Below are 25,810 nucleotides of genomic sequence, written 5' to 3' on the forward strand. Positions count from 1 at the left end.
TAACAGATTTCAGTTAAAGATGATGAACATTTAAGATGCAGTTTTAAATTTATTTATATATTTATTTACTTAAGTCCACAGGCCCTCTAAATTCCATCCCGGGGACCCAGGTCTAGGCCATAGGTTAGGAAAAGCACTAATGGAAGGGAGAAGTCTGTATTAAAAAAAAAAAAAAAAAGAAGAAGAGTTCAGAGAAAAGCTAACAAGGGCATTGGTTTTACTCTTGAGGGAGCTCAGTAATGACAAGAAGGCCAAAACCCAAACGGGGAAAGAATGTGGTGTTTTCAAGTTGGAGTTAAGGTACTCTGAGCAGCTGTTACTGTTAGTAAATCAAAGAACTGAAAGGACATTAAAATTTTTGTAATTGAGGCATAACTGATAACATTATATTATTAGTTTCAGGTGTACAACACAATGATTTGATATTTGTACACATTGCAAAATTATCAGCACAGTGTCTAGTTAACATTCAACCTATTTTAGATTTATCGTGTATGTATCTGCCATTTTACTAACTTTTTTGTATGACTGTAGAGTAGTTAGCGTTTTGAAGAGTACTAGTTGTTCCCTGGTAGTAAGATAAAAAGGCTAGATCTGGAGACTTGCCTTTGGCTTAAGTAACCTGTGGCAAGATTGTCAGACAATGACTGTCTCTCTTTCCTTGGTGAGCATGTAAAGATGGTGGTACCATATCTGTTGCATGGTACCATTCCATACTTTGAGGAGGGGCCTCAGTGGAAGTCAGCTTGTATGTATATTAGACTCTCAGCAAAGGCTTGAATTTAACTTAAAGATTAAATGAAAGCATTTTGACTGTATTGAATTTCCATTTGATTCCATCTCTTGATTTGCCTATTTGAGGAGACTGGTAAATCAAGTGATCAAAAGTTTAAAATATATATGTGTGTGTGTGTGTGTGTGTAGCACTGGGAACTGTATCTAGTCACTTATGATGGAGCATGATAATGTGAGAAAAAAGAATGTACACATGTATGTGTAACTGGGTCACCTTGCTGTACAATAGAAAATTGACAACACTGTAAACCAACTGTAATGAAAAAATAAAAATCATTATTAAAAAAAGACATATGACCAAAAAAAAAAAAAAAAAGGAGTTCCCATCATGGCGCAGTGGTTAATGAATCCGACTAGGAACCATGAGGTTGCGGGTTCGATTCCTGGCCTTGCTCAGTGGGTTAATGATCTGGCATTGCCGTGAGCTGTGGTGTAGGTCCCAGAGATGGCTCAGATCCCGCATTGCTGTGGTTCTGGCGTAGGCTGGCAGCTACAGCTCCGATTAGACCCCTAGCCTGGGAACCTCCATATGCTGCGGGAGTAGCCCAAGAAATGGCAAAAAGACCAAAAAAAAAAAAAAAAAAGGCATAGCAAGAGATATACCTTCTCAGCAGCAAAAATAAGATAAAATATATATATTTACACACATTATTAAAAATCGTTAACATTGTGTGTGACTTCATGATTAGCAGTTGAATTTTTAGCCAGAATGGAAAGAAGCTGGTGAATAAATGTCTAACCATTTTATTATTTCATTCGTATAGTGATAAAAGGTAATTTTCAGAAACATTTCATTTTACTCATGTGAGGGAACTGGGCAAGTGTAAGTCAGACAGTAAAAATGTATATAGATTAAAAGAATGTAGAGATGAAGTTGCAAATGGAGGCAAAAGTTTTCTTCAAAGTGGAAGGAAAGACATTTTGAATCTCTGCCTTTGGATTATCCACAGCATAAGGGATAGAAGGTCTGAGATAGGTCGTTTAAAAGCAATGAAGAGGGGTGGAGCCTAATAACATGGAAGAGTGTGCTGTAGATATGCGGTTTTCCATTGAAACACAAAATTACTTCTCTATTTTCTATACTAGGTTGGGTTTTTTTTTTGTTTTGTTTCCTTCGTTTGTTTTGTTTTGTTTTGTTTTTGGCCATGCCTGCAACATGCAGATGTTCCTTAGCCAGGGATTGAATCCTCGCCACAGCAGTGACCCAAGCCTCAGCAGTGACAACACTGGGTCCTTAACCTGCCTGGCTTCTAGGGAACTCTGAAGTTTTACACTAGGTTTTAGCTATGTAAGTACAACTGAAAGGTAGGGAGAAATAGAGATTAAAAACACTTTCAACCTAGGAAGTGAACTTTGAAGTTTTACATTTTCTATATCTGCAAAGGCTGATTATATTTACATTAAATTACAGTACAGGTATTGAGTACTACTGTGTGCCATCTATCCACTTCATTCTGTTCTTTCACTTTAGATAATCAGTATATTCTAGAATAGTGTGTGTGTGTGTGTGTGTGTGTGTGTGTGTGTGTGTGTGTGTGTTGGCTGCACCTGTGGCACATTGAAGTTCCTGGGCCAGGGATTGAACCCAGTGACAATGCCATATCCTTAACCCATTGAGCCACCAGGGAACTCCTTGTGTGTATGTGTGTGTGTTTTGTTTTTTGTTTTTGTTTATTTAAACCATTTCATTTTGCCTTTTCGTTGTTGTTCTTTTTTGGGCTGCACCCGCAGCATATGGAAGTTCCCAGGCTAGGGGTTGAATTGGAGCTACAGCTCCCAGCCTATGCTACAGCCACAGCAACGCAGGATCTGAGCTGCATCTATGACCTACACCACAGCTCACAGCAACGCTGGATCCTTAACCCACTGAGCAAGGCCAGGGATCAAACCCATAACCTCATGGTTACTAGTTGGATTTGTTTCCACTGCGTCACAATGAGAATTCCTTATTTTGTCATTTTGGTAGGACCCATTTGAAATTTTGAAAACAACTCCTAAAAACAACTATAGAATACCTTATTGTTTTTCTTTTGTCTTTTTTTTTTGTTGTTGTTGTTGTTGTTGTTGTTGCTATTTCTTGGGCCGCTCCCGCGGCATATGGAGGTTCCCAGGCCAGGGGTTGAATCGGAGCTGTAGCCACCAGCCTACGCCAGAGCCACAGCAGCACGGGATCCGAGCCGCGTCTGCAACCTACACCACAGCTCACGGCAACGCCAGATCGTTAACCCACTGAGCAAGGGCAGGGACCGAACCCGCAACCTCATGGTTCCTAGTCGGATTCGTTAACCACTGCGCCATGACGGGAACTCCCCTTATTGTTTTTCAAGTGAATTAATGTGAAATTTTTATATAGTTTTTGATACTCTAATTTTTAACCTTCTATTATATCATAAAACTAGCTTTAGGAAGCAATAATTTAAAAATAGCCCCTAAGGCAGTGGTTCCTAGACTGTGTCCTCATAGATGTTAATAGACACTCCTTGAAAAAAGCTTTCTTTGGATTGAATTTAGTAGCTACTGCCCTAGGGGTGATAGGTTTAAATAAATCTCTATTCTAAAGAACACTTTGGAATGTGTAATCAGTAGAGGTAGAGAAATAGTCTTCTGAGAGTAGAGGGCCATTAATATATCTTTTGGACTAGAGATAGGGTGTAGATTAGGTGAATTTTTAGGGTTTCCTGTAGTTATTTCTACCTTGGAAGGATTTTACTTTATAGTGAGTTTCTGGAGACCTAATATATGAGTATTGTTATTTTAGAGCTATGAGTCACATTTTACTTGTAAATAGCACAGAATATGTAGAAGTTAAAATTCTAAGTGCTTTCGATGTTATAAATAAGCAGAATTTGAATGATAACAGGATTTTCAGAAATGGCATCTAAAGTAGGAAGCACTAACACTGACTCCAGCCTCAAAGGCCGCACATTCCCATGCTCCAGACTGAGCAGCAGTCAGATAAATTATGAAGACATATAGGTCAGTCACATATAGGGGTCACAGCTTTAGTTTTGAATCCCAGCAACCCTAACCTGCAAGGCACCACTTAGGCTCCCTAAGCAGCACTTCCTCAACTATGTATCCTACGAAGCGCAGTAAAGATGAAGAGAGGCAGTGTAGTAATGTGGCCGACACAGACCAGTGCCTTGTTATTTAAAGGCAGTATTATTCTTACTGATTCTATTATCGTCATTATGATTAGCTTTTTTGTTTATACTTTGGCTGAATTATTAAATATCCGCAAATACTTTGGCTGGTTTGCATTTTATTCTTATTTGGAGATGGGAATAAATGTTTTTATTTCTTGCAGAATTTATTAATTTTTTTAGGTCAGTCAGCAGCTACCCAATACGAAGTCATTTGCTCCTAAGTACAGTATTTCTGTTTCATAGAATTTTTTTCTAATTTTCCATTTATAGGATGATGCTGTCAGTATAGAAAGTGGTACAAACACTGAACGCCCTGATACACCTACAAATACGCCAAACGCGCCTGGAAGGAAAAGTTGGGGAAAGGGAAAATGGAAGTCAAAGAAATGCAAATATTCTTTCAAATGTGTAAATAGTCTCAAGGTATGTGCAGAAAGACATAGTCTCTGGGTTAAATGCTGGGCTCCAGCTTCCTTCCTTCCTGCACCCATGGCATATGGAGGTTCCCAGGCTAGGGGTTGAATTGGAGCTGTAGCCGCTGGCCTATGCCACAGCCACAGCAACTTGGGATCCAAGCCGCGTCTGCGACCTACACCACAGCTTATGGCAGTGCTGGTTCCTTAACCCACTGAGCATGGTCAGGGATCAAACCTGCCTCCTCATAGATACTAGTCAGATTCATTTCCTCTGAGCCATGACAGGAGTGCCCAGCATTATTTCTTTTTTTTTTGGCTTTTTAGGGCCGCACCCGGGCATATGGAGGTTCCCAGGCTAGGGGTCTAATCGGAGCTATTGCTGTTGGCCTACGCCAGAGCCACAGCAATGCCTTAGTGGTAAACATTTTATGCTCAAGATACTCTGTCAAATTAAAAATATTTTAAAATTATTAATACTTTGAAGAGTTTTTTGGTAGGACAAATTGCATAGTTATCATAGTCCATTCTGCATTTGTTTAGCTTTTGTTTGTTGTTTTAAATTAAATGGATAATACCTAGTATTGTAGTCTGGTTTTTCTTTATTGTTCTTATTCAAATAAAAGATTTTGGAAAATATTACTCTTCATATTTTGGTAAAATTTAAAAGCATAAGCCACTTCCTGGTACCTGTTACTAAAAAGAACTGAATGTGACTCATTAACTTTGAGTTAACATAAATTGAAACAGATGTCTTGCTTGGCGTAGTCTTTTAAAATTTACTCTTTTATTTATAATTGTTTTCAAAGAAAAAGATATAAATTAAAATTTCCTGTTTTTAAATTGTGGGTATATTTTTCCTTTGCTGAACAAAAATATGCATTATAGTATCTTATACATAAGTTCGATTCTTTTTGAAATATCTAAATATACTTTTAGGTAAAGTTGTTGGAAAGCATAAAAAGCTATAGCTGTACAGAAATTATTTGTGTTAGCAAAATTCATTGTTCAGTGTGTCAAATTATACTTTTTTTTCTTTTTAGGGCCACACTTGTGGCATATGGCAGTTCCCAGGCTAAGGGTCAAATTGGAGCTGCAGCTGCCAGCCTATGCCACAGCAGTGCCAGATCCCAGCCACGTCTGTGACCTGCATCATCAATGCCAGATCCTTAACCTACTGAGCAAGGCCAGGGATCGTACCACCTCCTCATGGATGCTGGTTAGGTTCTTAACCCATTGAGCCACTACAGGAACTCCCTCAAATTATACTCTTAAAAGGAGGAAAGTTAATCTCAGTGGTTTTTTGTTTTTTTTTTTTGTTTTGTTTTGTTTTTTTTTTTGGTTAGGCAAAGCGTCCATTATAGTTTCATGTTAATATTTAGGTATATTAACCTATTTTTTACGTAGTAAAAATGGAATGTGGTTTTGATTGCCATTTAAATATTCTGATTAAATATTTCCAAAGCCTAAAAGCTGTGGCTTTTTAAAGGATAAGAAGTGAAAGTTGTTAATATTTAAAAGTGAAAACAATGCCTTAAGATGAACATGGAAGGTACTATTAAACGCCAGGAGATTGCCAGTTAAATCCCAAGGCTGAAAAATAAATAACTTTGTGAAGAAAACTTAATATTTGTTTTTTATGTACTTCCTTATAGCCTCCTGGTAACTGTGAAATTATACTCCACTCTCAGCTGATCTCCAGTGTTCATTATAAAACTTTTTGGGATGTTTTTCTTTTAGGACCCAAACTCAAGTTTCTTTAAAATTGTTTCTATAGGACTAATAGAAAGCAATGATTTGGGTTTTTTTGTTTTGTTTTGTTTTGTTTTGTCTTTTTCCCTTTTCTCGGGCCGCTTCCGCAGCATATGAAGGTTTCCAGGCTAGGGGTCTAGTCGGAGCTGTAGCTGTCGGCCTATGCCAGAGCCACAGCAACTTGGGATCCGAGCCACATCTTTGACCTACACCACAGCTCACGACAACGCCAGATCATTAACTGGCTGAGCAAAGCCAGGGTTCGAACCCGCAACCTCATGGTTTCTAGTTGGATTCATTAACCACTGAGCCACGATGGGAACTCCAAGAAGGCAGTGATTTGAATGGAGTCTCATATGCTTCGTTTTACAAGGAAGAATTAACCCTAATGAAGTTTAATGAGTACTGGAGAAACTGCATTAACTCTTGAGTTATTTGTTATTTCAGAAAAATTAATTCTGTCCTTAGGTCCTAAGAGATAAAATGCATCTACCACAATTACCCATTTTATTTTGATTCAGAATACAGTTGGGTTTAACAAAATAGAAGGCAACTGTCAAAGTATTTCACTGATAAGTACTTGTTACCTAACCTCTGATTTACGTCTTAGTTATAAAACTTTATCATGCACAGATATTTTAAAATGTGAAAACTAGACTAACAGATACTAAGTATCAGAAGTCAATTTATGTATGATATGCAAAGTACAGGCTTGCATTTTGGAAAGTTATAAAGGAGGATGGTCAGTTTACTACCATTTTTTTGGTTTCTAAAATATATTTTTCTTATTTTTTGGTTATTTTATAGGAAGATCATAATCAACCATTGTTCGGAGTTCAATTTAACTGGCACAGTAAAGAAGGAGATCCATTAGTGTTTGCAACTGTAGGAAGCAACAGAGTGAGTGTTAAGGGGTCTGTTGGCATTTGGCTTATCAGACTCAATTGTTAATATAAATTGAAGTGTAATGATTTGGAACTAAACTTTATTTTGTCCTCAAAAGTAGTTTGTTTTGAGTGGCTGAAAAACATGACTTAGCTTTTTGGAAGTGATTTTAATAGTTGTTTGTCAGATTGGGTAAGAAGTCTGATTTCTTAAAAATAATAAATGTAATTAGTTGTTCTCTATAAATGCAAAACATAAATCCAGTGGATTTATATAATAGCTATTAAAATATTTTAATTATTTGCAATAAACATTTATTTTGAATTATTTTTATTTAAGTAAGCCAGAGCATCTTAAACTGAAAGAAGTGCATAGAAAAAACTATGGTGGGCACGTTTTGATATAAACCATTATTTAACTTTTCAGTTAAACCTGGGGCTGAAAAAGTGGATTGCAAAGACATATTTATTCATTTCCATCCACTTCTAAATAAGTGGGCAAAAGGAAGATTCCCTCGTGCTTACCAGGGAGTCTCGAAAGAGTTTTCGGTTAAATTGAAATCACCTTGGAAAAATTGTCTTCCTAAGTCTGTATTAGCTTACATTCTGGTTATTCATTAATACTGTACTAGGAGTTAGGAGGAATAACAGAGAAATAGATTGCCGTATTTGGAAAAAGAAAGATGGAGGAAACTAATTGGTATGTGGTGACAATAAACAGTCATTTTCTCTACCTTAAGCCTAAGAGGGGGAAGAGAAGGTTAATCTGAGAGGTGTTCTGTAAGTTTTTTTATTTTATTTTTTGCTTTTTAGGGCCGCACCCTTGGCATGTGGAGGTTCCCAGGCTAGGATGTCTAATCGGAGCTACAGCTGCCAGCCTACACCAGAGCCACAGCAACGCGGGATCCGAGCCGCGTCTGCAACCTACACTACAGCTCATGGCAATGCCAGAAGCTTAACCCACTGATTGAGGCCAGGGATCAAACTCACAACCTCATGGTTCCTAGTCAGATTTGTTTCCGCTGCGCCATGACGGGAACGCCTATAAGTTATTTTAAGTGAGTAAAATTAAATTTTATACTTCTTTAGTAATTGCGCTAAGCTTCTTAAATAAAAATACCATGATTTTTAATGGACACTGTTTCCTGTATTTGTTTTCTGTTTCTTAGTATTGGTTTCCTTCTGTTCTCAATCAAAACTAACTTGATAACAAAGAAATTATCAGCTAAGTATTTTTCAAATGTCAGTATATTTCCAAGATTTTTTTTTTCTTTTTTCTTTTTAAAGTTCGAGAATCATACTAACACATATGAATCTGTTCTGGGTTAGAGCCTTCCTAGTCCTGTTTTCTAAAACATGAAATTTGGCTCTAAGTAATTTCCAGAAAGTCTTTTATGAAGTTTTAATTATATTTAAAGCTCTGGTGCTTTTACTAGGTTGTTGAAATTCTGAAAGTTTGAAACTTACTTCTGAGGTTAATAACCTGGGATAACAGCTCTTTTTGGTGTGATGTAAGTTGTGATATGTAGCTTGAAAACAATTCAGAGGGAAAGTGACATAGTTTGAAGAAAAGATTAGAGATTATTTTTTCCAAATATTGGGAACGTAATCCATTAATTTGAATCCACTCTATTGCTATGGCTGTGGCATAGGCCAACAGCTGTAGCTCCGATTAGACATCCTAGCCTGGGAACCTCCATAGGCCAACTCCCTTTTATTGAGAGTTCCCTGGTGGCACAGCTAGTTAAGGATCCGGCGTTGTCACTGCTGTTGTGCAAGTTCAGTCTCTGGCCTGGGAACTTGTGTATGCCGTGGGCACAGTTGCCCCCCCCACATCAAAAAAAAGGCATCACTATAAGCCTAAGATTGTGCCTTACTAATTTCACCATGGTATTAGTATAATTAGAATTAGTATAATTTGTGCTCCCTTATGCTTATTGTAATGGTCCAGGCTGTCTAACAAAAAGAATTCCTGTTCTCATTCAAATGACATTGAATTATAGTTTATTGAATTATTAAAAGGTCTGCTGTTTGGATTTCTTTTTTTTTAAAAAAAAGTAAAATAATCTCTAAAGACACAACCTGCTTAGCATCCATATAAGGAATTTTTTTAGAATATTAATATAGAGATTATCTTATTGATTCAATAGGTGATAGATTTAAAGTTTCTTTATAGAGTTCTTATAGACTCATATTAAAATCAATAATGGGGTTATTGCTGACATTACTAAGCTGTAAGAAAAATGGAAAGGGATTTATAAAAATTTAGTATTACAGAGTTAGCCCTCTGTATCTGTGGGTTCCACATCCATGGATGATTCAACCACCTGTGGATCACAATTATTTGGAAAAGGAAATTCCAGAAAGTTGCAAAAAGCAAAGCTTGAATTTGCTCTATACTGGTAACTGTTTATATAATATCTATATTATGTTAGATATAGTGGTCTAGAGGTGATTTAAAGTACATGGGAGAATGTGTATGGGTTATATGCAAATACTAGGCCATTTTATATAAGAGACTCGAGCATCTCTGGATTTTCATATCTGTGAGGAGTTCTGGAACCAGTCCCCTGCAGATACCAAGGGACATCTGTACATAATTGAATAGAATGTATATTCACTAATTTTAGAGTATGTGACAAATGAAAAGCATCACTGTACATCAGAAAGTTAATATTTGATGAACAGTGTCCATGAAAAAATTCTTATTAGGCAAATTTTAGATTTTCTTATATGTAATTAATAAATGCTTTAAAATTACCCAAAGACTTTAAGAACTTAAAAGAGGATAAATCACAATTTTAGTAAGTAGTTACACTTTACTGCGAGGTATTCACCTTTATTTACTTTGAAGAGTTGATGCAATTATATGGATGAGAGATACAATTTTAACAGTGGAAATAGAAACCATTACTACTAAAATATTTAGTATACTTTGGAAAATATGTAATACATTAGGCTTTATATAGCTTCCTTAAGTTTAAAGGAGCTATTTTATTTTTTATTTTCATTTTTAAAATTTTTCATTTACGGCTGCACCTGTGACATATGGAAGTTCCTAGGCCAGGGACTGAATCCAAGCCACAGCTGCAGCAATGCCAGATCTAATGGAGCTATTTTAAAGCAGTAGCTTCTGTAACATCTTTGAGATAAAGTTATGGCTAAAATACATTCAAAAGCTGAAGAATGTGCTCCTATATTTGAGATAAAATTGACTGTGTTTTTGTTTTCATTAGGTTACCTTATATGAATGTCACTCACAAGGAGAAATCCGGTTGTTGCAATCTTACGTGGATGCTGATGTATCCTTTCTTGGGTTTTCAACATCATTGGCTAAAGAAATTGACTCTCAATAAATACACTGAAACTTCTGTTAAATTAATTAGTCCCTTAAAGTTATGTTGTCATTTCTTAACTTTAACCAGTGCTGTACCTTCAGTGTCACCCAAGAGATTCCTGGTTTCAGTTTTCCTGATTTCCTAGAAATCCATTGTAGGCTGGGAATGAGGGAGGACACGGCAGGTGGCTAGAGATGAGCATTGGAAATCCAGTGATGGAAGATGCTAGCAAAGGGTAGCTGAAACTTCCTGTTTTTTTGACCTTGCTTAGAATTTTTTCATTTCAGGGCAGTTACATTGATGAACTTTGGTTGATTGGAAGCTGTGACTGGCAGTATCAACATATCAACAAAGCCTACAGGGAGAAAATAAACATGCAGTTTGTTCAGGAAATAAAACACTGCAAAACACGGGTTTATAAAGAAAAAGCTTTAAACAACCAGAGGGTACAGCAGTTAAAGCATGTAGTAAGATTTCTTGCAGATCTGTTTGAAAAACCTAGCAAATGAGAAAAAGCAAAGACATTCATTCTTCCCTAGGTGATAGGAAAGAAGTGGCCCATAGCCATACTGGGAAGGTCTCACACAGGAAAAGATAGAAAAGTGAAGAGTTATTTTTATCTAGAGGCAGACAGAAGTATCTGGATAGAGTCAGGTTCAGCAAATTACAGCCTGTGGAGCTGGCCACCTGTTTTTGTAAATAAATTTTTATTGTGACACAATCATTGCCATTCCTTTACGTATTGTCTGTGGCTGCTTTCAAAAGACAGAGGTAAATAGTGATGTGAACAGCAAAATAGTAATCAAAATTCAGCAGAAGTACTGAGTTTGTTTACTTGGTATAGATTTTAGACCTAAAATCTTCATTATTTAAATCTGATAGTATAAAGAAAAATGAGAACTTCTTTGTCAAAAACTGTAGCAGTTCTTTAGGGGTTTCCATGTGTGGTATTGTGATGGTAGATGTGTTTTTCAACAAGTTATATTTCTTAACTGGCATTTCTTAGGCTGATGAAAACTTTTATACTTGTGCATGGACATATGATAGCAATACAAGCCATCCTCTGCTGGCTGTAGCTGGATCCAGAGGCATAATTAGAATAATTAATCCCATAACAATGCAATGCATAAAGGTGGGTTTTCTTGTTAAATTGTAGATCTGCTTTTTTTATTTTTTGACCTCACACTTAGGAAAACTTGTCTTGTTGAATTTAAAACAGTCAGTGTCCAGTTTCTAATTGGATTTGTCCTTTGCCCATTGCTTTTTTTTTTTTTTTTTTTGCCATTTCTTGGGCTGCTCCCGTGGCATATGGAGGTTCCCAGGCTAGGGGTCCAATTGGAGCTGTAGCTGCCAGCCTATTGCCAGAGCCACAACAACGCGGGATCCAAGCCCACGTCTGTGACCTACACCACAGCTCACGGCAGTCCACTGAGCAAGGCCAGAGATTGAACCTGCAACCTCATGGTTCTGAGTCAGATTCGTTAACCACTGAGCCGCGAAGGGAACTCCCGCCCATTGCTTCTTGACATTTGGGTCATGCACGTTAAGAGATAAATAAGAAAACTTTATCACTATTTTATCACTGTTTTCTTTTAAAATCATTTTGCCTTGCTTTATTCCGAGGACCTCTAAATGAACAATAACAAAAGCGAGCTCACTTTCCAAGTCAAGGTCATATTTTAAAGAACTGAAAAGTGAAGCTTTGGAAGTTGATAGAAGAAGAAATTTTACAAATTGCTTTAACTCTGGGGGCACATTAGAATCACCTAAGAATCTTTTAAATCCTTTCTGTGGCTGAGAATATCTGCCACAATGGGACTTTGAGTATCTTCTTTTTTTTCCTTCAAGTTGGGTGATTTTAATATGCACCCATGGTTGAGAACCAGTACTTTTAAGTGAAACCATTTTTCCATTCTTTTAAGATTAGTGATTAAAGAACTTAACTGATTTTTGTATGAAAGTTGAAATGTTTTAAATGTATTTGTAGCACTATGTTGGCCATGGAAATGCTATCAATGAGCTGAAATTCCATCCAAGAGATCCAAATCTTCTTCTGTCAGTAAGTAAAGGTAAGAAGAAGCAAATGTTTCTTTAGTTCTATTTACTTGAGAGTGAGAGGTTTTTGTTTGTTTTTTGTTTTTTGTTTTTGCGGGGGGTGGGGGGTAAGCTGTTCTAAGGAAAAAAAGCTAAATTTAAAAAGAGCTAAGTTTTAGAAAAACCTTAGGCTACATTAGCAACCCCAAACCACTACTTGGAGAAAGGGACCATGAAATAAACTGTTAACGTAAGATGTAAATAAAATAATTGGTAATGAGGACTAGGTGTGTATTACCCTTCTTACTTACCATATTACATTATGATAGTTCTAGAACTTTACCCTCAATTGAATTGTTATGTTAAGCTTCATTAATTTTAAGTGGCAGATGACCAAGGTTATGACTCTTTCAATAGTTTGAAGGTAGGGAGTCCCCATTGTGGCTCAGCGGTAATGAACCCAACTAGTATCCATGAGGACTCGGGTTCGATCCCTGGCCTCACTCAGTGGGTTAAAGGACTTAATGTTGCCGTGAGCTGCTGTGTAGGTCTCAGATGTGGCTTGGATCTGGCATTGCTGTGGCTGTGGTGTAGGCCGGCAGCTGTAGCTCCGATGCGCCCCCTTGCCTGGGAACTTCCATATGCCACAGGTGCAGCCCTAAAAAGACCAAAAAAAAAGATAGTTTGAAGGTAGTTTTGCAAATCATCTTTTTATCACTCTTTCCAGTCATATAAGAAATAATGCGAATCTATATTGCGTTTTCATCTCTCTCTATAAAGCTTCTGTCTTATAAAAGATTCCCTATAGAATTCCTTAATATGCTAAGTTATCCAGTGTAAGCTCTTTGAACTATCTCCCTTACTTATAGAGAAAGCATTGCCTTGCTCAGTATGCCTTTGTTGGCATTATAAGTTTATTCTGGGTTCAAATGGCTTCTTAATCTTTCTCAATCATTTCTGAGCTTTCTGAAATGATTTTGGTTGTTCTTATTTCTACTTTGTTTTCAATTGCCCTTTCTCTTTTCATTTCTACATGATTATTCTAGTCAGATTTATTACTTTCTTAACAATTTGTCACATCTATAACCCACCCCTGCAAAATGCTCATATTAAAAGATGTCCTCAAATTAAAACTCTGCCATGAAAAATGTTTTATTGTGATTTTTCTTTAACTACCAAGGTGTGTTTGGAAATAGACACCTAAGAAAAGAGCTGATAACTTTCTCTTCTCTTACAAGAATTCCTTTACAAGTGCCATCGGCCATCATGTCTCACTTGTCCTTAATATCACAATTTTTTCAGACTCTGCTCTTCCCCCATTGGGTCAGTAAGAGCATTTTCCAAACAGCTTTTCAAAATGAATAGGAATTTTCCTGCAAGTAATAACTGTCAAGACAGAAAAGGACAACCTCTCAAATAGAAAATATTTGCAAATTATGTATGTAATGAGGACCTTGTATCAAGAGGGCATACAGTTCAATAATAAAAAGACAACCGCATTTAAAATGGATAAAGGCAAAATAATAATAATAATAAAATAAAATGGATAAAGGTTTTGGTGTTCCCGTCGTGGCGCAGTGGTTAACGAATCCGACTAGGAACCATGAGGTTTCGGGTTCGGTCCCTGCCCTTGCTCAGTGGGTTAACGATCTGGCGTTGCCGTGAGCTGTAGTGTAGGCTGCAGACTCGGCTCGGATCCCGCATTGCTGTGGCTCTGACGTAGGCTAGCGGCTACAGCTCTGATTCGACCCCTAGCCTGGGAACCTCCATATCCCGCGGGAGCGGCCCAAGAAATAGCAAAAAGCCAAAAAGCCAAAAAAAAAAAAAAAATGGATAAAGGTTTTAAATAGACATCTCTCCAAAGAACATGGACAAATGTCCAGTAAGCACATGGAAAGGCACTCAGTATTATTAATCCTTAGAGAAATCCAGATCAGAAACACAGACACCGCTTCACACCTACTAGGAAGGCTATAATCAAAAAGACAGACCATAAAATATGTTGACTAGGATGTGGAGAACCTGGAACCCCCTCATCCACTGCTAGTGGGAATGTAAAATATAAGTACATTGCAGAACAGTCTGGCAGTTCCTTAAAAAGTTAAACATAGAATTACCACTCTTAGGTACGTATATCTTCAAGAGAAATGAAAATAAATGTCCATACAAAAACTTGGGCTTAAATTGGAATCACGAAATCATTTTCATAGCAGTGTTAATTTCTATTGCTTACACAGTGTAGTACTGCCTCTTGGTGTTATCTATGTAATATGTTAATATTCATGTATAATATGGAAATTTTATATTTCAAGTTCTGCATAGTATTTCTTATATTTATGAATATTGCCATCTATTCTTTGTTTTGTGGAAAATGAGATTGCTTAAATTACATTTCTAGAATTGTGATAATGTCCAGAATACTCTAAAATTATGTCACAATGTATATGTTTCAATTCTATTTTTTTATTTACTATAGCAATCTTTATACTTTGTCCTCTTCAATTTATAAATGTAGATATGGTGGAGGGAGAAGCTAGTACCTTATTCTGTGGCATAAGGCAGCGCAATTTGGGGCCACATAAATGGTTCCTTCGTATCTTGAAAGTTTGAATTCATATCTAGTTAACTCCACGGGTGATGTAAATTTTAAATTGCTATATGATATGGATTTCCTCTTTGTCTTTACTCTGAATTTCAAAGTCCAAACTTTGGTAGTTTTTTCTTCTTTGCAGTGATTCTTAATTAAAGTCCACAGTAAATAAATGATAAAAGTTCATCTTAATTTTTTTATGTCTATACTAGATCATGCTTTACGCTTATGGAATATCCAAACGGACACTCTGGTGGCAATATTTGGAGGTGTAGAAGGGCACAGAGATGAAGTTCTAAGTGCTGTAAGTTCAAAGCTAGACGGCAGTGACCTTCAGGTGTACAAAGCTGTGAATAATCCCCATAGAACTCTTTCCTTATAAGAAAGTATATGGTTTGTTTCATCTAGCGTGGCAGGCAGTTATTTCATTTACTTATGATAGACAGGATTTTAACTTACAGGTGAAGAAATAAAGCAAGTAGGCTCTTGGTGTTTTATCTGTATTCTTGCACTTTTATTCTAGTGCCTGGATTGTCATGAAAGAATACTATGGACTTGTCTCCTTTTTTAATCTAAAATTACCAAGTTGACTTTTGTTGTTTCTCAGCTATTAAAGGAAAAGGTTAACCTAATTAAGAAACATTTTCCAAAAAAGAAAAAAAGAAACCCACAACTTTTTCATTTTTTATTTGAAGTTGAAATATAAGTTACTCTTTTCTAGGAAGTGTTATTGTGTTCACACTGATTTTTAGATAACTCTTCCCTTTGATGGCATGGTGTTATCTTTGTACTTACGTATTATAATATATAGATCTTTTGTAATAATATGATATAAGTGTTTTTAGTCAGGTTTTGTTTGTTTTTTTAGTCAGGTTTTGTTTGTTTTTTGTTTTTTTGGGTTTTCTTTAGGGATGCACCCACAGCATATGGAAATTCCCAGGCTAGGGATCGAATTAGAGCTGAAGCTGTCGGCTTAAACCACAGCCACAGCAACTCGGGATTCGAGCCACATCTCAGCCTACACCACAGCTCACAGCAATGCTGAATCTTTAACTCACTGAGTGGGGCCAGCTGTGACTCCACGTCCTCATGGATACTAGTCGGGCTTGTTACCACTGAGCCACAACAGGAACTCCAGTTTTCAGATTTTTACATTGGATTAGGTTTACTTACGTTCCACATATAGCTTACTTGTTTAATAGTTTTACAGCTCTTTAGTTCTTTTCTTTTTAACTGTTTAAGGGGGCACCATGTTCTGAAGCATGTGCCATTTTAATTGGATGTACTAAATTTTCCTATGGTTGGGGTTTGCATGCTTTTGTGAGAATTATACTTAACCTGAAAGAATTTTCTAGAAGGTACAATAGCATTCTCCACCTGGCTTTATGTCTTTAATAAAGACTGTGTCCTTTATTAAAAACTAAATGAGCGCTCCTGGCTTTTAGGGTGTGTTGCTATTGATGGTGAGGTTATTAGGAAAAGTAGCAGCTACCAGACTTGTAAATTCAGCACCAAACCTGGGAGTTCCCTTGTGGCATAGTGGGTTATGAACCTGCCTAGTATCCATGAGGATGTGGATTCCATCCCTGGCCTCACTCAGTGGGTTAAGGATCTGGCATCGCCGTGAGCTGTGGCATAGGTCACAGACACGGCTCAGGTCCGATATTGCTGTAGCTGTGGTATAGACCAGCAGCTGCAGCTGCAGCTCTGATTCGACCCCTAGCCATAGGTGTGTACAAAAATAAATAAATAAACGAACAAACACCAAACCTGAAGTTCTCAGACTCTTAGAAAACAGTGTCCATGATGATATCAAAGGTTGAATTAACATAGAATATCTAGTTTAGTGAGGAAAATACCCTCCTTAAATAGAACTCTCTACTGCTATTTTAAAAAACAAGAACAGGAGATGTCTCTCTCTCCTATGTAATAACTGATGTTTACTGCTAGAAGGATTGATGTGTGAGATTTTCATTAATACCATGTGCTAAAGTGAATACCATCTCTGCACCTTAGTGTCGTGTCTGTGAAAGGAGGTAGAATAAGGTTGTTGTAACAGATGATCTGTTAGAGCTTGTTAAAAATTAGTAAATAGCAACTGAAAAAGTTTAAATATGTTATTTCCTTTTTTAGACTTTTTTTTTCCTTTATTCATTTAAAAAGTCAACTCTAAAACCAAAGTACCTGAAGTGTTGTGACTTAGATGTACAAATATTAAGTTGTTTAAAGACTTGTAATTTCACATGCAGATGTCAGTTTCATTGCTTGGTCAGGGCTGGACAAAGAAAAGTAATGTAACTATTCAGTCAGATTTTATGTCATAGAATAATTTACCTCAGCATTCGATTCACCTTCAAAATCAAGCAAAGAAAATATTTAAAGATAAGTGAATAGATAAAACTATTGTATTAGCTTATATGTTTTGGTGGAGACAAATCAGTTAAAACTAAATCTCAAAAGTGGTAAAAACTTTGTGACTTACGGCTCACATAGTTAAATCCAAAATGTTAGTGTGGTTTGAAATAGTTTTCACAATACTGGTCATCAGGTGAAAATTAGCATAATTTGGGGAAATAATTTATATATTTAATTCAAGCTTTTCTGTTTTACATACAGGATTATGATCTTTTGGGTGAAAAAATAATGTCCTGTGGTATGGATCACTCTCTTAAACTTTGGAGGATTAATTCAAAGAGAATGATGAATGCAATTAAGGAATCTTATGATTATAACCCAAATAAAACTAACAGGTAACAGTTGTAGTATTTAAAACAATTTGCTGTTCCATGCTGTTGAATAACCTTTTACTTTTTCCAAAATTGTTTTATGTCCCAAACACTGAGTTTAGAATCTCCTCTTTTAGTAATGTTATGGTATTGGAGTTCCCTGGTGGCTTAGTGGTTAGGGATTTGGTGTTGTCACTGCTGTGGTTTAGGTTTGATCCCTGGCTAGGAACTTCAGCATGCCACAGGTGTGGTCATTAAATAAATGAATATTAAAAATAAATACAATTTTAAAAAAAACTTAAGGTATAATTTGTATGCCATAAAATTCACCGATTCTAAATGGAAGCCCTTTATTTTTATCTGAACTGTTTGTGGCTCATTTTTCAAAATCCTTTAAATTATATTTTTATCTTAATTAAGTGGCACATTATTTTTATTTAGGTATGCATGCGGTAATGTTATTAGTACTATTTTTCAACACTGTAAATTCTAATTCAAGACAGTAAATCATAATTTTAAAAATAGGGTTCTTAGCTTTATTTTGTGGAACATAATGCTTTCCTTTAAATGATATTCACTTCACTAAATGCAGAAAATCCAAAAGCAGGAGCTTTGATCCAAGGGATTAGGTGTGGGAGCTTTGCAGTTTTTTTGATATATTTTTGAAAAACCTCAATTCTTAATTCATTTACTTTGTTCTTCAGAATTTTATCAAGCTGCTATTAACATTTTCACTGTGACTATCATGTCAATAAATGTTAACTTTGCCCTTTTCATTTCAGCAGAGTTAATTTTCTGGTTATCAAGTCAGATTATGAATAGATTGTTGGTTGAATTTGTATCCATAAGTAAATCTTTTAATACACTAACTCATCAAATCTCAGGCCTCTAAGAATTAGCACAACTTTCAAATTCTATTTTAAAAAAACAAGGGTTAATACAATATTAAATTTATGTTTCTATATTTCCTAGAGCTCTGGAATCAGTAGAAGTTGTATTTCACAGCTTACAGAAAATAACAGTGAGTTATGCTGGCCTTCTTGAGGGAGGTTTAACCATAGATTATAGTATGTATTTGGCTAAAAAGCAATTAATAAAATTAGAGCAGAGTTAAAAATTTATGTCAGATCATTAATAATATTTTAATATTTTTATGGAGTTCCCGTCATGGCTCAGTGGTTAACAAAACTGACTGGGAACCGTGAGGTTGCGGGTTTGATCCCTGGTCTTGCTCAGTGGGTTTAGGATCCGGCGTTGCCCTGAGCTGTGGTGTAGGTTGCAGATGCGGCTCAGATCCCACGTTGCTGTGGCTGTGGGTAGGCTGGCGGCTACAGTTCCAATTAGACCCCTAGCCTGGGAACTCCCATATGCTGCAGGAGCAGCCCTAGAAATGGCAAACAAGACAATAATAATAATAATAATAATATTTTAATATTTTTTAAAAAGAAAAGACCCCAGAATTTGAATTGGAAAGAGTATGTGAAATGATTTAGCCCAACATCCTTGTTTCATATGAGGGAAAAATAGAGAGGACATGCGTGTTACCCCAGAGACAACTAATTCATGGCATATGATGCTTCTACAGTTACTTGTATTTAAAAACTGAATCACTTACTAGATTAGAAATGTTAGGTATACATTTACTTCATTTCAGAATTGATGGCAGCTTCTCTAGTTTATTGTCTTCTCACTGACATCTTTAAGGAAAAATTGTGCCATATTTTACTTTTCTAAATACAGGAAAAGTTCTTAAATGGCAAATTCCTGTCACATACCATTTTCAGAAATGGGTGCTCTAGGCAGGATTTTCATCTAACCTTATCTTTAGCAGACTTTAAAATGTGTCGTCGTTCCTTAAAAAAAAAAAGTGTCAGTGTTCCTAAAAGATGACTATCTTTTGAAATAATCTAGATGTGTTTACTTCATACACCATTAATGCTCAATTTTAAAGGATTAAGTAAGTAGCTTAATATTTTCTATGAGAAATTTTCAGCGCTATTGAATCAGATATCTGGTTATTAGAATAGTCAGAATTGAAGTAATTAATTTTGGCCTATGTATAGAAAGGCAGGAAGCTGTGATTTTTATAAATGAAATTTCATAGGATAAAGACAAAATTGAGTTGAAAGCTAATAATAGAATAAAATGTAGAAAAAAATAGCTCTTAATAAACAGATAAGGTATTTAGTTTTGTAGGAACACAGATGAATTAACAGTCATAGTTTTCAAAGTTTTATAAATACAAAGAGGGAAGTGAGCTTCTGCTAGACGTTTTTCTCTTAACTTTTGATGTTTCTATTTCAGGCCATTTATTTCTCAGAAAATTCACTTTCCTGACTTTTCTACCAGAGACATACATAGAAATTATGTCGATTGTGTGCGATGGTTAGGTGATTTGATACTTTCCAAGGTATGGTAACTGCTGTTAAGCTGTATTTCCTTTGTATGAGTTAGAACTTTGCAGGGAGCACAGTTTTTTATGCAGTCTGGTAAACTGGATAACAGATGGGAGATGGCCTTTTTTTTAAGTCTCATAATAACTTTTAAAGATTTGGAAACTTGTTTTAGGCATAAACATCCTGATGAATTTATAATTTGCGCTTCAATGAGATGAAAAATGTTAACTTGCAAGATATTATTATTCTCTGATACTCATTGTTATTGTAAAATAACTAATATCTAAAGCCAGTAGTTTTTAATGTTTGTGTCCATTTCAGTAACTGTGTACAAAACAGATGGAGTTGGCTCATGCGCTGTAATTTGCCAACCCCTGCTCTGTTATATTAATGTATATATTAACTTTTTTTTTTTACCTGATAATTTAGAGAAGTTGGTGGTGATGTCATCTGAACATTTAGGATTGTCAAATTTAGAGAAATTGCTGTCCAGTTTCTTTTCTTGATGTGGGTTTCAGGGCATTTCATATTTTCTTGGGCAGAACCCGATTTATTTTTTTCTTGGTTATGAGGGTATGGTTTTACCTTTTTATTTTTTAACTTTTGAAATTAGATCTACAGGAAGTTTCAAATATCGTTCAGAGAGGTCTCATATTGCCCTTCACCCGATTTCTCCCATTGGTTATATCTTACAGAACTATAATATAGTATATACAGGAAAATGACATTGTACAATGTGTGTGTGTAGTTCTGTGTCATTTTATCACATGTGATTTTGTCATTTCAAGAATGTTATAGTATGAGACCGTTCATGATTTTTTTCACTCAGTGTAACGCCATCCAGGTTGTGTGTATCAGTAGGTTTCCCTTTTTAGTGCTGAGTAGTATTCCAGGGTATGGATGTACCACAGTTTGTCCAACCTTATTCATCTATCGTAGGACGTCTTGGTCCTTTCCAGTTTGAGCTATTACATATAAACAATCGTGTACAGGTTTTTGTGTGGACCTACTTAAGTTTTCATTTCTCTGGGATAAATGCCTGGAAGGGCAATTGCTGGGTCATGGTTAAGTTCGTTTAGTTTTTTAAGAACCTGCCAAACTATTTTCCAGAGTGGCCGTGCCATTTTACATTCCCACCAGCAATGTATGAAAGATCCCGTGTCTTCGAATCTTCGCCAGCATTTGGTATTGTCACTATTTTTTATTTTAGCTGTTCTGATAGGTGTGTAGTGATACATCATCGTCGTCTTAATTTGCATTTCCCTGATGGCTAGTGGTGTTGAACATCTTTTTTCATGTGCTTATTTACCATCCATATATCCTTTCAATGATGTCTCTTCATATCTTCTGCTCATTTTCTAGTTGGATTGGTTTTTGTTTTGTTGTTTTTACTGCTGAGTTTTTAGAGTTCTTCATATATTCTAAATATAAATCCTGTGTCGGATAAGTAGTTTGCAGATATTTTCTTCCAGTCTGTAGTTTGTCTTTTCATCCTCTTAACAGGGTCTTTTGCAGAGCAAATGTTTTTAATTTTGATAAAGTTCTGTTAATTTACTACTTTTAAAAAAAAGTGTTGGACTTCCCTGGTGGCCTAGTGGTTAAGGATTTGGCCTTGTCACTGTTGTGGTGCAGATTCAACCCCTGGCCCAGGAACTTCCACATGTTCAGGGTGCAGCCAAAAAAAAAAAAAAGTGTTATTTTATGGATCATGCTTTTGATATTGTGTTTAAATGCTCTTCACTGAGCCCTAAACCCTAAAGAGTTTTCTCCTGTTTCCTTCAGAAATTTTTATGATGTCGTTTTATATTAAATTTACAGTCCATTTAAAATGAATTTTTGGGAGTTCCCATTGTGGCACAGGAGAAACAATCCAACTGGTGTCCTTGAGGATGCGGGTTCAGTTCTGGCCTCACTCAGTGGGTCGGGGATCCGGCATTGCCATGAGCTGTGTAGGTCGCAGATGTGGCTCGGATCCCACTGTGGTTGTGGCTGTGGCGTTAAGCCAGCAGCTGTAGCTCTCATTCCACCCCTAACCTGGGAACTTCCATATGTCCGTGGGTGCAGCCTTATCAATCAGTCAATCAATCAATAAAATGAGTTTTTGCATGAGGTTTAGGTACAGAGTTCTTTTTTTGCCTGTAGTTATCCAGTTGTTCCAGCACCATTTATTGAAAGCCTATCTCTCCTCCTTTAAATTACTTTTAACACTTTTTTTCAAAATTGTTTGGCAATACTTGTATGAGGCCGTTTCTGGTTTTTCCATTCTGTTCCCTCTACCAGTACCACATACACAGGTTTGATTACTCTACGTCTATACTAAGTCTTAGAGGTGGTAGAGTGATTTCTTTCACTTAAAGTTATTTCAGCTACTCTTGTTCCTTTCCTTTTCCATATAAATTATAGAATAACCTTGCTTACATTTACTAAAAATCTTGCTGGGATTTTTTGGGGCAGGGAGGGAAGACTTTGGGATTGTGTTAAACCTAAAAATCAGTTTGTTGGGAAATTAATCTCTTTGTTTAGTCTTCCAATCCTTGAATATGGTATGTCTCTCCATTTATTTAGACCTTATTTGATTTTTTATTGTCAGCATTTTATAATCTTTAACATATAAGTCCTATATTTACTTGGTTAGATTTATACCTGTTTCTTTTTTTGTTTTGAGTGATTATAATTGGTATATCTGATTTCCATTTCTTTGTGTTCATTGCTAATATTGATTTTTACATATTGATCTTGAATTCTTCAGTCTATTTGAATTGCTTATAGTTCAGGAACGTTTTTTGTTAGTTATTTGAGGTTTTCTATATAGACCATCATTTCATCTGCAAATAAAAACAGTTTTTATATCTTCCTTTCTGATCTGAATGTTTTTATTTCCTTATCTTATTACAATGGCAAGCTTCCAGTCCTGTGTTGAATAGCAGTATTAAGACCAGACATCCTAGACCTGTTTCTGATGTTAAAAGGGGAAAGAATTCAGTCTTTCGCAATTATGTATATCAGCTGTATGTTTTTTGTAGATGATCCCTATCAAGTTGAGAGCTGTCCCTTTCCTATTTTTTCAGAGTTTTAGTATGAATACGTGTTAAATTTTGTCATACTTTTTCTGCACTGACTGATATAATGATTAGTTTTTCTTTTTTAGATTTTTTTTTTTTTTTTTTTTTTTTTTTTGCTTTTTAGGGCAGCACCCAAGGCATATGGAGGTTCCAAGTGCTGGCCTACACCACAGCCACAGCAATGCTAGGTCCAAGCCACATCTGCGACCTACACCACAGCTCATGGCAATGCCAGATCCTTGACCACTGATCAAAGCCAGGGGTTAAACTGGCAACCTACTGGTTCCTAGTCAGATTCATTTCCACTGTGCCATGACAAGAACTCCATAGCTTGCTAATGTAGTGAGTTGCACTGGTTGTTTTGAAATATTTATCACTGGAATAAGTTTACTTGGTCATGGTATGATTCTTTTTATACATTGCTGAATTTTATTTGCTAATATTTTGTTAAAGATTTTTATGTGTATTAATGAGGTATGAAACTGGTCTGAAGTTTTCTTATTTGTATTGCCTTGTCTGGTTGTAGCGTCAATAATACTGGCCTCTAGGCCTATTTTTTTTTTTTTTTTTTTTTTTCGTCTTTTTAGGGCCACACCCATGGCATATAGAGGTTCCCAGGCTAGGGGTCTAATTTAGCTATAGCCGCTGGTCTATGCCACAGCCACAGCAATGCCAGATCCAAGCCGCATCTGTGAACTACACCACAGCTCACGGCAACGCTGGATCCTTAACCCAGTGAGCGAGACCAGGGATTGAACCCAAAACCTCGAGGTTCCTAGTCGGATTTGTTAACCACTGAGCCATGGCAGGAACTCCATAGGCCTATAAATTTTTGAAAAGGAGTTTAAAAATTACAGATTTAATTTCCTTAAAAGTGAAAAGGTCATTCAGATGAATTGGGTGAGTTGTAGTAGTTTGTGCTATTTGGTAATCGGTCCACTCCATCTAATACTTTGTGGAGAGTTGTTTGTAGTATTTCCTTATTATCCTTTTGGTGTCTGTAAGGTCTCTAGTGATAGCCCCTGTTTCATTCCTAAAATTAGTAATTTATGTCTTCTTTTGTCAGTCTTGTAAAGGGTTTGTCTTTTTTTTTTTTTTTTTCTTTTTTCTTTTTCGGCTGCCCCTTAGCATATGGAGTTCCTGGGCCAGGGATCAGATCCGAACTGCGGTTTCTACCTATGTCTCAGCTGTGGCAACACCAAATCCTTAACCTGCTGTGCTGGTCTGGGGATCAAACCTGTGTCCCAGTGCTGCGAAGATGCTGCCAATCCCATTGCACCACTTCAGGAACTCCTGTCAATTTTTAAAAATCTCCTCTCTTTCTTCTTTCATTTAGTTTGTGAATGAATTTTGCTCTTTTGTTTACTGATTTCTTAAGGTGGGAGCTTAGATTACTGAGTTGAGATTTTTTTCTAATGTAAACATTTGGTGGTGTAAATTTCCCTGTCAGCACTGCTTTAGCTTAACAGAATTTTTGATATGAAGTGTGTTATTTAGTTTCTAGGTGTTGGGGGATTTTGTTATCTTTCTCTTACTAATTCCAATTTGATTCCATTTTGGTCAGAACGTACTCTTCTTTATGATTTTGAGTCTTACATTTTTGAGATTTGTTTTTTGACCCTACTTTGGGTATGTTCCATGGGAGCTTGAAAAGAATGTGTATTTCTGCTGTTGGGTGGAGTGTTACGTAAATGTTAGATCCTGTTAGTTGATGGTGTGTTGGTTGAGTTCTTCTTTATTTCCTGTCTACTTGTTTTATTTATTTTTGAGATATGCTGAGTCTCCAGCTATAATTGTAGATTTTTCCCTTTCTCCTTTTAGTTACCTGACTTTTTGTGGCTATGTTGGTTGGTGTATACCCATTTGGTATTGCTATGTTTTGGTGGCTTGACCATTTTTATCATTATGTTAAGATCCGTCTTTATCTTTGGTAATTTTATTTTGCTTTGATGTCTCCTTTATTTGATAGTAATATAGCCATTCCCACTTTCCTTTAATTAATGTTTGCATGATTGCAAGGTTTTTCAAACCTTTTACCTTTAATCTACCTGTATTGTTATATCTGAAGTGAATTCCCTACGGACAGCATATGGTTGCGTCATATTTTTTTAATTCACTTTGCCAGAGTGTCTTTTAACTGGTACATTCAGACCTTATATTTGTATTTGAGCCTTAACTTATCAATTAATGTGTTACATTAAGTATATCGTATAATTTTTCATTTTTTTCCTTTCTTTGGGTTTTTCCCCCTAACTTCCTATAGGTTATAAGAACATACTTTAGAACTCCATTTGATTTGTCTGTAATATTTTTGAGTATATTTCTTTGTATTGCTTTTTGGGTATTTGCTGTAGATGTTAGTATTATATATGATATATATGTGATCAGTCACGTCAACATTTTACCACTTCAAGTGAAGTATAGGAAGCTTACTTCCCACTTTGCCCTCCACTTAAAATTGTCTTAAATATTCCCTTTACAAATGAGAACTTCATCAAATAGTATTACAAATTTTGCTTTTAAACAATTTAAAAACGCAGGAGGAAAGGAGAATGTTGTGTTACCTCACTTTGCTCTTTCCATTGTTCATTCGTCCTTTCTGATAGTCCAAGAGTCCATTTAATATCATTTCCTTTCTGTTTATAAAAACTTCCTGTAGCCATTCTTTTAGAGT

General features: G+C 36.1%; 1 protein-coding gene and 1 long non-coding RNA gene across 8 annotated transcripts in view; one reads left to right on the plus strand and one right to left on the minus strand.

Moving 5' to 3' along the window:
* The window catches only part of EED (embryonic ectoderm development), a 35,671-nt gene that overhangs the window by 3,617 nt on the left and 6,244 nt on the right, over positions 1–25,810 (plus strand). Inside the window, exons 2-10 of one of the 7 annotated variants that reach the window (XM_003482581.4) lie at positions 4,212–4,364; positions 6,914–7,006; positions 10,227–10,292; positions 11,335–11,460; positions 12,316–12,397; positions 15,165–15,256; positions 17,569–17,702; positions 19,983–20,088; positions 21,185–21,259. In XM_003482581.4, the coding sequence (XP_003482629.1) occupies positions 4,212–4,364; positions 6,914–7,006; positions 10,227–10,292; positions 11,335–11,460; positions 12,316–12,397; positions 15,165–15,256; positions 17,569–17,702; positions 19,983–20,088; positions 21,185–21,259 (927 nt within the window). The remainder of the gene's footprint in view (positions 1–4,211; positions 4,365–6,913; positions 7,007–10,226; positions 10,293–11,334; positions 11,461–12,315; positions 12,398–15,164; positions 15,257–17,568; positions 17,703–19,982; positions 20,089–21,184; positions 21,260–25,810) is intronic. The other 6 variants (XM_013979229.2, XM_003129733.6, XM_013979230.2 and 3 more) reach the window with 6 other exon arrangements.
* LOC106504836 overlaps positions 9,793–25,810 on the minus strand; it is a 44,620-nt gene continuing 28,602 nt past the window's right edge. Inside the window, exon 4 of the long non-coding RNA XR_001298678.2 lies at positions 9,793–10,683. This is a non-coding gene — a long non-coding RNA (uncharacterized LOC106504836). The remainder of the gene's footprint in view (positions 10,684–25,810) is intronic.

Source organism: Sus scrofa, chromosome 9 (assembly GCF_000003025.6).
Source record: "Sus scrofa isolate TJ Tabasco breed Duroc chromosome 9, Sscrofa11.1, whole genome shotgun sequence".
NCBI lineage: Eukaryota > Metazoa > Chordata > Mammalia > Artiodactyla > Suidae > Sus > Sus scrofa.